This window comes from Cucurbita pepo, chromosome 3 (assembly GCF_057944985.1).
Source record: "Cucurbita pepo subsp. pepo isolate OVF chromosome 3, ASM5794498v1, whole genome shotgun sequence".
Taxonomy (NCBI): Eukaryota; Viridiplantae; Streptophyta; class Magnoliopsida; order Cucurbitales; family Cucurbitaceae; genus Cucurbita; species Cucurbita pepo.
The window spans coordinates 4,335,422-4,353,107 of NC_141800.1; the positions used below are offsets into that span (position 1 = coordinate 4,335,422).

A 17,686-nucleotide genomic window follows, 5' to 3' on the forward strand; every position below is an offset into this window, starting at 1 on the left:
CAAAATACAAAGACAGATTGACTCTTCGGACTGACTTCTTCTGTGACCACGTAGCTCTCGAATGCTTATCCACTTTGATCGATAGCTTACGATACCTGACGCGTATCCTAGTTTGTAGCTAACACGTGCCTCATTTGGCACGGTCGTTGTCTCTACCTCGTTTGGCACTTAACATAACTACGCCAACTTTTGGTAATGTTGACGCAGCTCTTATGAGTAAGGTCAAATCCCTTTTAAACTGACACCAAACTCGCCATCTCTAGATAAGTATGGTAAGTTTCTCATATACTTTATTCCAAAAGTAATGCAAAGCTCATACTCTTTTAGCATTAAAAAATAGGTTAAGTTATTTCCAACTCATAACGATTCTCCTTTCCATTCTATGAATGCCTCGAGACATCGAGAAGTTAGATCTACGGTCGAGCAACTATCAAGTGCGTATCGGGAAAAAGACGAACCAAAAATGACTTATGAGACAAACAAGCAACCTGATTAATAAAGGGTTGATTTGGTACCTGTGCCACATTCTGCACCCTACACAATGAGCTATTCCACCCGCACTTGAACGACAAGTGATATACTTTGGCTATAGCTATTCGTTAAACGACCGATGAAGGGAATCCCTAAGTTATATATTTATTTTCTCGTAAATGATAACCCTAATTTTCTACGTGAAAAGATGTAGAATAAGGCAAACATCATCATTATTCCTTCTTCCAATTAAACTGCAAGATACACATGACAAAAACACAAAGATAATTAGAGGATAATAGCTTATTTAGATCATATTTCAATAGCCAAGCCAAGATGGGTTGGTTTTAGTTCAGTTCTTGCAAAGGTAATCATCAATGCCTTTGCTAATTTTAGCTGCAATTATGAGATAGTTATGTGGTGGAGCCACATCTTCATTGGCCTTCACATATTCAATGGACCAATTAGTTGAGCACCCATTGCTACCATTCTCAACAACTTCAATTTTCAATTTGAAAACTTCAAAATCTCTGAATAGATCTCCTTCAAGGCACTCAAAAGTTATCGATTTGTTCGCATCATCAATAGCTAGCCTCTCCTTCGCCTCTGACGGGCCATCTAAATTTAAACATAGTTTAAATGGTTAACACTAAACAATACAAAATCGATTAAAACGATGATAAGAAGATACTCACCAACGTTATATTTCAAGTGGATGATGCTGCCATGAGCCAAATCATTTCCTTCCAAAACCTTCCAGCTCTTATAAACTTCCGGGAACATTTGAAAGACAAAGTCCATTTTGTTCTTAATGAGTTCATAGAACTTGTGACCAGAAGATCTGAGCTGCACCTTCTGTGAGACCTTAGCAATTTGAGCCATGTTTTCAAGCTTCAAATCTGGTCGTTCATGATCATAGGAGGGGCCTTCTTATAGCCAATTATAGCAAAAAAAGTGGTGGTGATGTGACTGTTCATCTTTATTCTTCCTTTTTTCAATATGATTTCCAAAGAGAGATTCTAAAAAAAGGAGCTCTCAAATTGCAAGTGGGAAATGATGAAGCAATGAAGCTACTATTTTGATTAATGAAATTTCAAACGAGCCTACACTATTTTGGAGTAACATATATGTATACATCTAAGATTTTACGAACGTTCGAATTCCCAACAATTTTTTTGTTTTTGTTGGTTTGAGAATGTATGAAGTTGTAAGTTTCCGAACATATATCTTTTAGTTGATGATATATATCAAGTTATGTTCAAATTATTAAAATGAAGTTTATAATATAGAATTTGTTTATAAAATGAAGATTTCGTTGGAAAATGCGTCTGTTAGGGAGAGAGTCTAGTTCTACTTCGACCCGTGTCTTATCTCCTTAGTAGATGCGTTTTAAAATCATGAGGTTAACGACGATATGTAATGGGCTAAAGTGGACAATATCTACTAACGGTAGGCTTGAGCTGTTACAAATGGTATCAGAATCTAGTAAACGCGTTTTGAAACTGTGAAGCTGATGATGATATGTAACGGGCCAAAACGGATAATATATGTTAGCGGTGGGCTTGAGTTGTTAGGATGATTAAGTAAGATTTAAAGAAAATGAAAGTTACTACTTATACCAACTAGGTGCACTTTCCTTTTCGGTGGCTCAATCATAAGAACTCCATGATTAAGCATGGAGCAATTCTATGTTAAAATTTTTTCTAGAATGCATGTGAGTGAGAACAAACCATGTTGGAAGAACCCGTGTTGGTCTATGGGGATAGGCTTCACTCTCGTGACTATGTCATAGAGGATGTAGGGGAATGCCTCATAGAATGCATGTGAGTAAGAACAAAGCATGCTGGAAGGATTCATATTGGTTTGTGGGGATCGTCTTCACTCTTAGAAGCGAAAAGTAAGTAACATGACCACGTCACAGGGGACGCAGGAGAACGCTGGAACCATCCGGTGTCAAATTCGTATTTTAAATTCTGATCCGAATACTAAGCACAATATGTTACATTCGGCATAATCGTTTATTTAATTCCTCCAATTGTTTGATATATTCATTCAATATCATTAAGTAGCCTAATCAAAGTATCACGACAAAAAAAAAACTACCCTAATGAATCAAATATTGGAATCTTAATTCAATCAATACGAGGCCACCTACCAATCAAAGAGACCAAAAAACTTTCTCTTTATTAAGAAACGAAACTTAGCACGCTTTCTACCATCTGACCACTATACATAAGCTGCTGTCGATGCATTTTCTCTACCACCTTCAAACTTAAATGAATACAACATTACATCGAATAAAAGTGATTTTTTTTATTAAAAAAATGATAAAATCATATGGATATAGATTAAAGAAGTCGATTAGAAAAATAATTTAGGATAAAGAAGGCGTCCAACCCTACCCATACGAACGCATAGAGAACGTACTTTTGTGACCCGAACCATGTACACCCCTACTTTTGTTCACGGCTTTAAGACTTTATGGGCAAATTTTTAATCTTTTCAGTCTTTTGATTTGGGTTGAGAATGAGAATCTTAGTGTAGTTTCTTCTTTTTATTATTATTATTTTTATTTAATAAAGTTATAATTTTTTATTCTAATATTTGTTGCAAGTTCTTGAGAGTTTTAAAATGATTTTTAAAAATTGTATTGATGGTACAGAGAATCAAATCGAGCTAAAATCTGCTCTCAACTTGATTTTTGTATAGCCTTCTGATGCTGGAATAATATGGCGTCCCTTGCTTTCTGGTCGATTTGATAGTGGATGAATTTTTAATTATCTTAATCATATTTGAACCAACGGTTTGTCGACCTTCACTGGTTTATTGTCATATTACATACTTCTCGCTTCTAAAAGTGAAATTATTCTCACAGACTAACAAACCAAGCTCACCGCTAGTCTTAGCCCGTTATGTATCGCTGTTAGCCTCACTGTAACGGTCCACATCCACTACTAGTGTATATTGTTCTCTTTAGGCTTTCCCTCTCGCACTTCCCCTCAAGGCTTTAAAACCCTTCTGTTAGGGGAAGGTTTCCACGCCCTTATAAATGGTGTTTTGTTCTCCTCCCCAACCAATGTGGGACATCACAATCCACTCCCCTTCGGGGCCAACGAGAAGACAGGCACATCGTCCGATGTCTGGCTCTGATACTATTTGTAACGGCCAGATCCACCACTACCCGATATTGTCCTCTTTAGGCTTCCAAAAGTGGATGTCACGCTAAGGACTACCAAGAGGATAATATTGAGCCTAGGAGATCCAACCCACTATCCTTCCACAGAAAGGAGCGGAAGGTTATGCTGCTCTAACCAGCCTCATGCGGTTTCCTCCACAACTCTAAGGGTGGAAACCTTCTCCTAGCAGACGCGTTTTAAAGCCTTGAGGGAAAGCCCGAAAGAGAAAGCCCAAATAGGACAATATCTGCTAGCGGTGGATCTGAGACGTTACACTCACGATTTTAAAATGCGTCAACTAGGGGGCCTAGCATCCTTGTTGGCACATCGTTCGGTGTCTGTCTGCTATGATATCATTTGTAATAACCCAAGCATACCTTTAGCAGATATTGTCAATTTTAGCCCGTTATGTATTGCTGCCAGCCTCACGCCCAAACTTTAACTCATTGTAATATTATAAAAATCATGTATATCAATAATTATCTTAATCATTCTCTTTACTCGTCATGATAAACTTTATTCTAAAAAAATATATATTATATATATATTTTTATTTTTTATCATCCACTTGATTTTAAAAGTTTTTTATTTTAAAAAATTGACGGTGAATTAGAGAGTTCTTTTTAAAGAATCAACAATCATAGTTAAAAAAATTGAGAGGAAACAAATATAAATTTTTTAAAAATACATTTAAAATATGAAATTGGTCATGATTCTCTTTTCTTTTCACTTCAGGAAGAGAATTTTTTTGGTCCAAAAAGGGAGAAACACAAAAGGTTAAATGAAGCAATGATGTTGAGGATCAAAGAGAATCCAAGAAAGCTTGACATGACTAAAGTTGGTCGTGATAATTGTTAACGACAAATTTTTGTAATTGTTTGGAGGGTATGTCCCGACTCATGTCAAAGACTTGAATCCGGATTCGACACTTCATGATCATAACATTTTTCTACATCTCCTATGATATAGTCACATAACTTACTCCTTACTTCCAAGACTAAAGACTATACCCACAGACCAACACGAGTCATTTAACATGTTTTTTCCTTACATACTTCCTAGAAAAATTTTTAAAAGGTGATTGAGTGTGTAGTTATCGATAGAGAAGAGTAGTAGAAATAGTTTAAGACTAAGGTGAGAGCATCAGTTTTGCTAGACTATGACTTAGGTCGGAATGCCTCAAGTAGTCCGACCACAGAAGAATCGTGGCAAAAGATGATCGGGTGAGACCCCTCATGCTCCTATCCAATCCAGACCCAAAGAGTCAAAACTGAGAAACCTGGAGACTTGAAATCATGTCAACACCGTCAAACTACCCTAGAGACCTAATAAACCACCCCAACAACACCAGTAAGATATTTTCTTAATTTTTTCTACCCATATTAAATAGTACATGCCGAGCCAACATGATACGACAATACGATTACATTATAGATCTTCCCATCATCCTTTGAAGTACACATAATAAGGATAATAGAGATTTATTTAGATATATTTCATTTACACCAAACCATAGTTGATGTTTATTGATAGTTATCAATTATTATTGCAAAGGTAAGCATCAACTCCTTTGGCCAATTCAAGTGCAAATTGGAGATAGTTATGTGGTGGATCAACATCTTCGTTTGCCTTCACATATTCCACTGACCATTTAACTGAGCTGATGCCATTGCTCCCACCATCACTAACTTCACCCTTCACTGCTATCATCTCATACTCTTTAAACAAATCTCCTTCAATAAATTCAAGAGTTATTGCTTTGTTTTTGTCATCCATATGTAGCTTTTGCTTTGCCTCTAGTATGCACCCTGTGTTCGAACGGGGAAAATCGTCACTCAATCTAAAAGCTTAAATTTATAACTAACGAACAATAATGAGTAAATCCCACATCGAACAATAATGGTGAATTTATAAGTACGTTAAATATTTTTCAATATCGAATAATAATGGTGAATATAAGTAAATCCCACATCAATTGGAGAGGGGAACAAGTGAATGAGGTTGGATTGTGAGATCCCACATCAGTGTGGAAACCTTCCTCCAATAGGTGCGTTTTAAAAACCTTGAGAGAAAGTAAAAAAAGGATAATATCTGCTGGAAGTGGACTTGGACGGTTACATCAGGTTAAACTTTTAAATAGAGTTTTAGAGTTTAGGGTTTAGAATCGAACCGAGCTCGTATTTCCAGTGGACGACGCTGCCGTGAGCGAAGCCGTTTCCTTCCACAATTTTGTAGCCCAAAAGTTTTTTTGGAAACATTTGAGTAAGACGGTCCATTTTGTTCCTATAAAACTCATAGAACTGTTCACCAGAACATTTCAGCTGCAGCTGGTGAGAGATGTTAGAAATCTGAGCCATTTTCAAGTACTTCAAGATATGTTCATCCATGTCCAAAGGAGGAGCCTTTTATAGCCAAATAAATGTGCCAAAATAGTGGAAGTTGATTGATGATGACTCTTTATTCTTTCTAGTTTTCTTCTTGAGTAAAATAAATATTCTGTTCAATCTATCACGTAATAGATTGAACAGCTAAGATTCGAGTTTCATAAAGAATTTCCATTTTTTCGCTTTTATTTTTTAACTCTAAATTGAAAGGGACATCGTGAAGCAATTAAAGCTAAAAAATTAATCTTCAAGTCGTTTCCAAGACGAATTTACTCTGCGACATCAACCTTGACCTGTTTCTACACTAAAAAAAAGCTATCATCTCAACAACTATCCTTATTATAGTTCCAAGTTTCTTCCAAGACTGATTTACGGGTTTGCTCGTTTCCTGTTAGCCCCGTTCCCTGAGGGAGAAGTCGGCTTTTTCAAAAAAGATAATTGGAGGAAGAAAGTTTGATGGTGATCATATGGATCAGAGCGTTGAAAAGAAGAAGACAAGAATAAGATTCGAAAACTATAGAAAAAAAGACTAGGGTTGTTAAATCGAATGACTTTGAGAATATTGACTGAAACCACCCCATTTAAATCACCATTTACAGAATCAAATCAATTACAAATAACACGAGCAACAAATGGGAAGACTAATAAATGGATACAAGATATTTGCGTGTCATAAAAGGACAAGTATGATAATTATGGTAAGCCAAAATAGAAGGCTAAATATTTGCCGGTAATAAACGGTTAAATATAATACGTATGGTAAATGATAATTCAAAGCTAAATATCGTTTAACATCTCTGATCTCACCCGTCAAATCTCTCCACTCATATATTTACATATTATATATATAATTGTTTATTTCTTTATTTCAATATGACACATAATTATTCTTCATGAGGTAGCTTGCAACAAAAGGATTATTGAGAGCCAAAAACTAATAAATCAATCAGTCATGGAGAAATGAATGGATATGAAAGAAAGAAAGAAGAAAGAGAGTCCCATCTATGAACACCCAATTTTTGGCTATATTGGCTATAAAAATTCCGTTTGTATGGAACATGAATGAGCAGATTTGAAGCTTGAACATGGCCCAGATTGCTAAGATCTCGCAGCAGGTGCAGCTCAAGTGTTGTGGTCACAAGTTCTATGAGTTCTTTAAGAACAAAATGGGCTGTGTTTTTCAAATGTTCCCTGAAATTTGTAGTAGCTGGAAGGTTTTGGAAGGAAATGAATTTGCTCATGTCAGAGTCATCCACGTCAAATATATGTTGTAGGTGAGGATCTCTTCTACTATTTTTTTTCTTCTTTTCTTTTGATTTGATTCTTACAACTTTCAAGGGTTCTATTTTAATGTTTCTAACTTTCGAACATATATTACTTTTGGTAGGTTCTTATACCGGTGTTAGAAAATAGTAGATGACACGAAATACTCGATCAATTCAATCTAGTCTATACGATTTAGGGTCAGTTATGAACTTATTTGAACTTAGTTGAATTTAAATAAATGAAAACCTTAAAAGTTGGGCGGAATAGAACTAACCTGACAATATCTTCTTGCGGTGAGCTTGAACTGTTACAAAATGATGTCAGAGTCAGGTTACAAAACGGTGGGAGACACTGGTCGAAGTAGAGCTAGACCCTCCATAGTAGACGCATTTTAAAATTTTGAGGAGAAGCTCAAAATAGAAAGTGAAAAGAGGGCAATATTTGGTAGCCTTGGATTAGGGCGGTTACCTAACATTTTACTTTAATTAAAATAAAAATTTGAATAAATGACCCAAATAACTTGAACTAATCTAACACATATATTTTTTTTTTCAAGTTTTTGATTCATCATTTAATAAGTATTGTTTGAGTTGAAAACAATTTATAACCGTAACAATTGGGTTAAATCTAAAAAAATATTTCAATCTGACCCAATCGAACCTATGAACACTCCTATGCTCTACATAGGGTATTATTTCAAGGCCTTTATACTAGATATAATATTATTAAAAGAATTTATATAAAAAAATATATTTTCAAGTACAAAATTTATTCCAAACACACTCTTACTCTTACTCTTACTAAGCTCAAAACTTCTATCGAGATAACGAGAGGTTCAAATTTCTAACTTCTCAATTAAGGTTAGGTAGCTTAACGAGATGAGCTAGCTTTCTTGGTATTAATACCATTTGACACAAAATTTTATGAGTCAATTAAATTGTGAGATCCTACCTCAGTTAAAAAGAAGAACAAATCATTCTTTATAAGGGTGTAGAAACCTCATCAAAGAAGACAATATTTGTTAGCGGTAGGCTTGAGCCGTTACATAAATAGACCAAGTAACGATTCTTACCCATTTTTTGTGTGTGGAAACTACATAGGAAGCCCAGAAGAAGCAAGGACGAGGGTAGCTGATGATGTGAACAAATGAATAACATTCCAGTGCCTTGAAGGAGATATATTAAGAGATTTTGAAGTATTCCAAATGAAAATAGAAGTTGTTGAGAATGGTAGCAATGGGAGCTCAGCTAATTTGTCCGTGGAGTATGTGAAGGCAAATGAAGATGTGGCTCCACCACATAACTATCTCCTATGTGTAGCTAAAGTCAGCAAAGGGCTTGATGAGTACCTTTGCAATAACTGAGCTAAATGTCACGGTCATGCTCGTCCAGGGCGTGTTGTCCATGGCCGCATGCCCATTACAAGCCAAACCCTTGTCATGTCTTTCCATTCTAGTGTTTTTTCTTTTGTAATTCTAGGGCATATGACGCCTAAAAAATATCATGTCTAGGCCTGCCAGACATGAAATGCCTCAGAATGTACTATAGAGAGATATGACTAGTTGTCAACTTCTCCCTACCCAAGGTTATATATGCTAAGGCGTTGTTATCTTTCTCTTGCTTGCTTATATAACGTCTCTTTCAAAAATCTCTCTTTCTAAAATCTTTCTCTCTCCTCGTTTTCTAAAACCTTCTTTTAAAAACGAGGCTAGAGGTTCGATCATACGTCGCTGGGCCGTAGGCGACGCAAGAACAAATTGGCTTAGCTCACTTGTCGTTGGAAAGTGAGTGCCGCACAATCGCTAGTCCACTGCCTTCGAAAGTGTGATTGTGTCACTAAACACCATCCATCTGGTTTGGCTAATCAAATCGGATCTAAATAAACTCTCTCCTTATCTTAATTAATGTTCTTCTTATCTTGTGTGCTTTTAAAGCTTAATTGCAAGAAATAATAATGATGATCTATGATGCCTTCTTCTACTTGATCTTCTTTTGGTTACTCATTTCTTTATTTTAGTAAATATAATTAAATGTGATGTAGAAAACTAGATACATATGGATGTCATTTTGAAGAAGCTAAATATATAATTTAGTTACTTATTTATTTATTTAATTTGTTCTTAAATCATTTAAAATTTTTAATTTCATCTCTTATGTTTTTTTTTTATAAAAAAAATTAATATATAGAATTTTATTGAAAAAATTAGAATTAAGATAGAAGAGAAAAAATGCTTAAAAAAATAATAAGAATAAAAATGTTGCATCTGGTCAAAGTCGAAAGAGAGGCAAATAGGTTATTTTGAGCCGGTAGTGGACCCTAGTAAAGAATCTGCAGAAAAAAAAAGTTGAGAGAATCTAGAGAAAGAAGGAAGAACATTCGGAAAACTCATGGATCACTGTCGGTAATCACCTCTAGCCACAATTGAGCTTCATTTTCTGTCCAGAACTGAGAAGATCCACAAGGTAATCTTTCACGATTTTTCCTCAAGTTCGAGCCATTTCTTGAGAGTGAAGGTCTGAGATTTTGATATATTCTTCTAGAAAGTATTTTTCATAGATTTTGTGAAGGAACTTGGCCGAAATCTTGGCTGGAAACTACTTGGAGAGTTAGTTCATTCCAAAAACTGTAAGAATGAATGTACCTATTTTTAATGTCCATAAATCGATCTATGTTCAAGTAAAATTTAAAGGAAAAACAAAAAAACTAGGACATTATCGAAATTAGGATCTACAACTTTGCTGAAATACGAATTGATTTGAAGTTTAGATTAAAATATATGAAAATGAAAAAAAGAGAAAAATATTAATCTGATTTTGCTTTACAATTTTCAAGAGGAGAGAACGTTTTCGAGCAACCACATGTCAACCAACGAGAGGAGTAACGTGTCTGGGCAGGAGGAGAGAGAAAGTTTTCCAGCAGCCACATGTGAAGTTCACCGCTAGTAGATATTATCCGCTTTGATCTATTATGTATTGTCGTTAGTCTCACAATTTTATAACGTGTTTACAAGGCTCTGTTACCGTTTGTAACAACACAACCTCACCGCTACTAGATATTCCTCGATTTAGTCTGTTATGTATCGTTATTAGTCTAACAATTTTAAAACACGTCAAAGCTAAATGTGATAGAAAAAGAAATTGAATAATGGGACTCCAATCTTAGCTCTTCAATCACCATATTGAGAGGTGTTTTTTTTTTTTTTTTTTTTTTTGAAAATCATACTTAAAAAAAAAAAAAGAACAAAGATGATCAGTCACATCAGGTCCACTTTTTTTTTTTTTTTTTTGCTATAATTGGCTATAAAAAGGCCCCTCCTATGAACATGAATGAGCATATTTGAAGCTACTTCAAAAGCTTGAAAAAATGGCTCAAATTGCTAAGGTCTCACAGGAGGTTCAGCTCAGATCTTCTGCTCCAAAGTTCTATGAATTCCTTAAGAACAAAATGGACTTTGTCTTCCAAATGTTCCCTGAAATTTATAAGAGCTGGAAGGTTGTGGAAGGAAATGGTTACGCTCATGGCAGCGTCATCCAATTAAAATATAACGTTGGTGAGTATCTTTTTATCGTCTTTTTAATCGATTTTGTATTGTTTAGAGTTAACCAATTATTGTATGCTTAAATTTAGATGGTCCGTCTGAGGTGAAAGAGAGGCTAAGTATTGATGATGCTAACAAATCGTTAACATTCGAGTGCTTGGAAGGAGATTTACTAAGAGATTTTGAAGTAATGAAAATGAAAATAGAAGTTGTTGAGAATGGTAGCAATGGGAGCTCAGCTAATTGGTCCATAGAGTTTGTGAAGGCAAATGAAGATGTGGCTACACCACATAACTATCTCCTTTGTGTAGCTAAAGTCAGCAAAGGCATTGATGATTACCTTTGCAAAAACTGAACTAAAACCAACCCATCTTGGCTTGGCTATTGAAATATGATCTAAATAAATTCTCTCCTTCTCTTAATGTTCTTATATTATGTACTTAATCATAATAATGATCTATCATACTTTATTCTATTTTTTTTGTTAGTCAGACGTTTCTTTTACATACGGTCTAATGAGAATCTTTGAGGTCGGATTTCAATCTGAGATAGAAGAGAAAAATGCTTACAAAAATTACTAACAAAAAAATATAAAACTATCAAAGACACTTTGATCTGGTCACTTAGTTCTTTCGACTCATTATGGACCTTTGAGTCATCCAAATTCATCAAGAAACAAAGAAGATTAAGAGGAAAGGATTACGAAATTTTAAGTTTGGTTTTCCTTTGGATTTGCAAGTTTCGTCGACATTTAAGTTATGAAATTAGTTTAAAATATTTTGTGAAGGGATCGAAGAGAAACCAATTAAAGGATGGAGTCCTGATCAAACCTCAAGAACGATAAGTTTTGAAATTTTTAATCTACTTCGAATGCGTTTATTTCTTTAAGCAGTTCACGAACATAATGAAGTTAAATTTGTTCAAAAGCTAGATTAAAATTCTTTAATTTTAGTGAAAGCAAAAGAAGATATGAAAATCAGAAGAAAATAGAAAATGTCCCGGCCTGAATTTCAAGGTTTTGAAATCTAGATTGAGACTAGAAGTAATTTAAATTAAATTAAATAAAAACATACTAACAACACCAAATTTAAATAAAAATAAAAATCAAACATAAAACAATGTTGTTCAAATTTTTTTAAAGCATTCAAGCAAGCTGAGGTACAATTATAAATCAAAATACAAAAGACTCAAATAAAAAAAAATAAATTGATGCTCCGAAACAACCCGCATTATAGCCACACAACTTTTGAACACTTTCCACATCGACTAGTATCTGAAAAAGAAAAGATAAAGGGATGAGTACAAAAATATTCCATAAACAATCTATTTGTAGACTCGAAATAGCATCTGGTTCCTAACAGATCTCCACTCTTTTTTTTTTTTTTGGACAACTATCACTAGTTATCATCAATCAACCCCTACTTTAGAATATTCTTTCATCAACACTTGATAAAGGAAGAATAAAGTTTTCTCGTCTTTTTCTGCAGTTTTCTTTCACTTCAGTATATCCTCTATCGATAATCTTTCACAAATTATGCGAGTCGAGTAACACTTTTATTTGAATTCTCCATCGACTATATGTCACAACTCAAATTTTAAATCTTCAAAATCCTAATCGAGAATATAAAAGATGATAGTGAAAACAAATAAAAACAAAAAGTAAAAGAAAATAAAATAAGAAAATGCAGTAAAACTAAAATCAAAATAAAATCGAACAACACCATGTTAAAGTACAAACTTACGTACAATTATAAGACGATGTTGCTCAAATTTATTAAAAACGGGAAATGAGTTTGGGATACAGTTATAAAACGAAGTACAAGACTCTCCTGTGACCGCGCAGCTTTCGAACACTCCTTTACCTCGACCGATACTTGAAAAAGAAAAAGAGAAAAAGGTGAGTATATAAATACATAGTAAGCAACCTTCTTGTTGGCTCTCTTCACGTCCATTTCTTAATAAGTTTCCATCTCTCTATCTCTAGTAAGTTTGGGCCTATTCTTGTAACCAATTGAGATTCTATGTAGGACACAAAGATCCAAACGGTTCATCATGTGCCAACTACCTATGTAGCCCCAAGTCTTTTCCAAGACTGATTAACAGAATCGAGACGTCAATCTCGACCGTTTCTACGCTCAATAGAAATTCTCATCTTGACACCTACCCTTACAGTCTCAAGTCTCTTCCAAGACTAGTTTACGGGTTCACCCATTTGCAGTGGATAACAATGCCATGAGTGATACCATTTCCCTAACATTGGACTACTAGATTCTTATTTGATTACATCTCTATTGCGATCTTGGTTTTTTTTTTTTTTTCTCGAGAATTATGGAGTCTAAAATTTTGAACATATCTAGTTTAGTATTGTCTACTTTAAACATATATTTTAGGTCTACTAACTAACTCGACCATATAATTCAATTAATCAAACTATACACAATTGATATATATAATTTTCATCAATTGTGTTCTCATTTTTATCACAATATTATATTATGGTGACTCAAAAGCCACCAATCCCACTACTTTCATTACTCATCTTGAAGACGGGGTAATTTAACCCGAAATTTAGTCCTTATAATTTAAGTTTCAATTTTTTTTTTAATGTCGAAATTCGGGTTTGGTACCTGATAGTTTCGGCGTTTTCCCATATTATCTATGTTATGATTTACTTACTCTTCACTTCTAAGAATAAAGACTATCTCAACATATTAACATAGATCTTTTCAATCTATTTTGTATTCACTCCACTATTCTTAAGAAAATTTTCAAAAAGTTGCCAAATATAGAATTGTTTCAAGTAAATCATACTTAATTTTGGAGTTTTTATAGTTGAGTCAGTAAAGAGAATGGTAGACTTTATTAGTATAGATAGTAATCTTCAATTATTGTAAGTATTTATTAGTATTTATATCTTCAAGAATCGTATTTAGTTCATTCATGTACCTCTCTTTTACTCCGTGTCACGTTATGTCTTTCTATAATAGAATTCTTAAGACTATAAGCCCCCAATTGAAATAAACTCAAAGGACTAAAACTCAAACTTGTTAAACTATTGGACCAATTTTGTTATGAAATCCTTAAAATAAATTATATCATCTCTATACGAAGAATAAAGTTTATTCTCATTCGCTCAATGAGCTATATTTCGTTGCTATTGTAAAATCATATGATGCGTACATGAGGGGCTCCAAATCAAGTGCCATTAATTATCTAAATGATATTATATTTTGAAAGTATAATTTCTCACAATGTTTGATTAATCCCAGTTAAATAGTGTGAAAGTTATCTTATTTATAATCAAATAAATTACAAGCATATGGAAATAGTAATAAATGGAAATAACAATAAATAGAAAGATGCCTATGGTAATAAGGCAAATATATAATATTTGCCTTATAATAAAATATCAAATATAATATATATGGTAATCTATAATTTATTACTAAATACCCTTAACACCCCACCGCAAGCTAAACGTCGGATTTAAACGAACGTGAAGTTTGAATCTGAAAAATTCAAAGAGGTTGAGAAACACTTTTCGTGAAGATGTCAACAACCTGGTTCAGAGGAGGCGTAGAGAAATACTTTCTTGGCCATCGAAAACTGCAGAGGGAATGTCACTCAGCGGCGATGCTGCCTTGACTTCGGCGAGAATATGTCTAACCCATGAAGAGGGATCGTCACTTACCGACGATGCTGCCTTGGCTCTGGTGAGAATATGTCAACCCAAAAAGTAGAAGGGAAAACCTAGAGCAAGGGATAAAGACAATGTTGAAGCCAGAAGAGTTGCCATAGTGGGCGAAGGAGCCAATTTTGGCTAGAAGGGTGGCGGCGACTTGGTTGGCGAAGAGGCCAGTGCGGCGCCCAAATTCGAAAGGTAAATCTCTGCAGAATGTTGATAGGTTTAGGTTAGGGTTTATGTGAAAGGATGAAGGGAAGATTGAGAAGAGAATGAAAGAGACTATATTGGTCGAGGGAAAATCGATTGCGTTGAAGGTAAGGTTGTATGTACAAAGTATGGCGAAGGGTGATTTGGAGATCAAAAGGGTGGAGCCGAAGAGTAATCAATCGGCTTTGCATGTGGCAGCCATGGCGACTGCCCCTGTGGCGTCGAAGCCAGGAGTGGTGGTGGAGAAGAATAGTAGAAGATTTCAAAAGCCATTGAAAAGAAAGGATCAAGGTTGTTAAACCGAAACGGCTCTGATACCATGAGAATGTTTGATTAATCCACCACACTTAATAAATGGTGTGAAAGTTATCTTATTTATAATCAAATAAATTACAAGGATATAGAAATAATAATAAATGGAAATAACAATAAATAGAAAGAGGCCTATGTAATAAGGCAAATATATAATATTTGCCTTATAATAAAATATCAAATATAATATATATAGTAAACTCTACTTTATTACTAAATATCCTTAACAATCTCACGGTTCAATATATATATATATATTAATTGATTATGTGATAGAATGAGTGATGATGGATGAATTCAAGTTTCTTATTTGAGATTAAGGATAATGGTAGCGTACCACTAGCACGAAATGCCGGATTTTCTGTTAGACGAATCGCAAATAAGTTGACGCAATAAAGTGGTATTAGATAGTCAATTTTCTAGCGCAAATCTTCCACCAAGAGTTTCGTACTTTTCTGAGCTGCTCCAGCCGTTTGTTCTGTACTTTGTTTATGTAGTTGAAAATGATATTATTGGTTGTCTTTTACTGCACCAAGAAATCATTCCTCAACCAAACTTGAACATAGACCTAGTGGTTGATTTTTGGATATCGTGGTCTACTGCATAGCCAGCATCACAGTATCCAATTAGCTTGCTGTTTTCGCTTCTTTTGTACAAAATATCATAGTCGATTATATCAAAATCCGTCGAGCCGCATCCAAATGAAGCTTCTTTGGATTTTGCATGTACCGACTCATGACTCCAATTGCATAAGAATTTAGACAAAGTCGGGGGGCGGAGACTGTCACGACTCGATTTTCGAGGCTTCGAAAAACTGAATCGTGACTAAACAGATGAAAGTGAAAACAAATGAAATTAAAAAGAAGATAAAATAGGAGATGAAAATTTAATAAAATTTAAAACAAGAAAAAAGAGTCAATGACATCAAAATTAAAGTCAAATATTACAAACGGGAAATACAATTATGAAAGAAAAATACAAAAGACTCTAAAAGACCGACAAGGGACTGACGCTCCAGAACGACACCCCTCTGTGATAATGCAGCTCTCGAACATCTCCCCACCTCGACTAGTACCTGAAAAAAAGAAGGGAAAACAGGGTGAGTATAAAAATATACTCAGTAAGCAACCTACTTGTAGGCTCTTAATCGCATCTAAGTTAAGGAGAGAACCACCGACTATACTATAGACCCTAGAGTCTCAGTACTCTCAGTAGACAGTTCAGGGCGGAAGGACTTGACTTTTAAAGCGGTATTTAACGTTTGAGGATGAGGTGCTCCCTCATATCTTCATGTACCACTTGTACATCCCAGCTAGAATTAGTCACTGCATGGTCAACATCCTTCCATAGGACGGACCCATCATGCAAGCGACCTTGACCCACTCGCGTGATCACATCTTTCTATGAGACGGATCCCCATGCAGAGTAGTCGATCTACCACTGAGTAACACAAGCTCAACAGTACCACACTGGAGTAGGAAGGGAAGAGTAACACCTCCCTAATTGGCGTCTCGCCTAGCTCAACGGTACCACACCGAAGTAGGAAGGGAAGAGTAACATCTCCCTAACTGGCGTCTCGCCTAGCTCAACGGTACCACACCAGAGTAGGAAGGGGAGGGTAACATCTCCCTGACTGGCACTCGCCTAGCTCAACAGTACCACACTGGAGTAGGAAGGGAAGCAGAGTATACTCGAATTCTATACCAGATACTGTCGGCTAAGAGGTCATCTCTCTACACCTCGGGGTCCTAATGTGGTTCTCTATATCTCAAGGGTAGTTAAAACTATTCAGTTAGGGGCCCTGGCTTCCAGATTCACTAAATCAAGTCTCCCAAGTCCATAATAGTCCAGGATTAAAGGGTCTGTCCTTCTAAGCGTCGCTCACGACACCATAGACCGTAACATCAGGAGGGTCCCCTAACTAAACCCAACTCAATCCCTACAAGTTCACCCTAGGCATTTCACAACACTACAACTTATCAATCATATCATAAGTTCACACAATCATTCAAGAGGAGTTTATGTATGATTAACAACGCATACAATCATACAAGCTCAACGGGGTGGTAACATCTATCAACACCCAGAGCACAGATACACAAATTCCCCCGTTCGCCAACATAGTATGAGTAGATAGAAGCAGTAGTAAGATAGTCCAGCAAGCATACAAACAACGAGTATAAAATCTCACTAGGGCAGCAAGTCCAATAGATATATATTTAATTCTCTAAGTATAGAGGATCATTAGATCTAGCCACCTTCGAGTAATTTGCTCTAGCATGCATGCAAAATCAAGCGCACCTTACAAGTATTACTTCCTAAATTCGTATGGTTACTTCCAAAATGTTGCGTGCCTTCCCGAGCTTGATTACAGTCGTAACAGAATCCAAAAATTATGAATTATCTATACAGAGACCTAGTTCACAGTAAAATAGGATTAGCACTCGAATCCGAACGAAAATCGGTCAAATAGAAGTCTGAACCGGCTGAAAACAGCAACTCACGCGCATGCACGCGTTCACACGCGCGCGTACGGACGCGCATGAGGGAGGGAAGACGCGCGCTGAGGTATTGCCACGTGGCGCCCGATGAATGTCAGACGTGGACGAGTCGTCGGTTCGAAACCGGAAAGACGCGCTGGAAATCT

General features: G+C 35.5%; 3 protein-coding genes and 1 pseudogene across 3 annotated transcripts; 2 read left to right on the plus strand and 2 right to left on the minus strand.

The window, feature by feature from the left end:
• Positions 1 to 682: 682 nt before the first annotated feature.
• Positions 683 to 1,385, minus strand: LOC111791625 (kirola-like). The gene is made up of 2 exons (XM_023673031.2): positions 1,167 to 1,385; positions 683 to 1,089 (listed from the first exon to the last, which is right to left on the minus strand). Exons 1-2 carry the CDS (start codon positions 1,351 to 1,353, stop codon positions 824 to 826), a joined length of 453 nt encoding a protein of 150 aa, XP_023528799.2. The 5' UTR covers positions 1,354 to 1,385; the 3' UTR covers positions 683 to 823.
• Positions 1,386 to 5,057: 3,672 nt separating this feature from the next.
• LOC111791202 (kirola) lies at positions 5,058 to 6,030 on the minus strand. Its single transcript, XM_023672453.2, has 2 exons — positions 5,818 to 6,030; positions 5,058 to 5,455 (listed from the first exon to the last, which is right to left on the minus strand). The coding sequence occupies exons 1-2, from the start codon at positions 6,002 to 6,004 to the stop codon at positions 5,184 to 5,186; spliced, it is 459 nt and encodes a 152-aa protein (XP_023528221.2). The 5' UTR covers positions 6,005 to 6,030; the 3' UTR covers positions 5,058 to 5,183.
• A 1,044-nt stretch (positions 6,031 to 7,074) lies between these two features.
• Positions 7,075 to 8,763, plus strand: LOC147793073 (MLP-like protein 43; annotated as a pseudogene).
• A 1,860-nt stretch (positions 8,764 to 10,623) lies between these two features.
• LOC111791251 (MLP-like protein 43) lies at positions 10,624 to 11,257 on the plus strand. The gene is made up of 2 exons (XM_023672520.2): positions 10,624 to 10,847; positions 10,925 to 11,257. The coding sequence occupies exons 1-2, from the start codon at positions 10,661 to 10,663 to the stop codon at positions 11,188 to 11,190; spliced, it is 453 nt and encodes a 150-aa protein (XP_023528288.2). The 5' UTR covers positions 10,624 to 10,660; the 3' UTR covers positions 11,191 to 11,257.
• Positions 11,258 to 17,686: the final 6,429 nt, after the last annotated feature.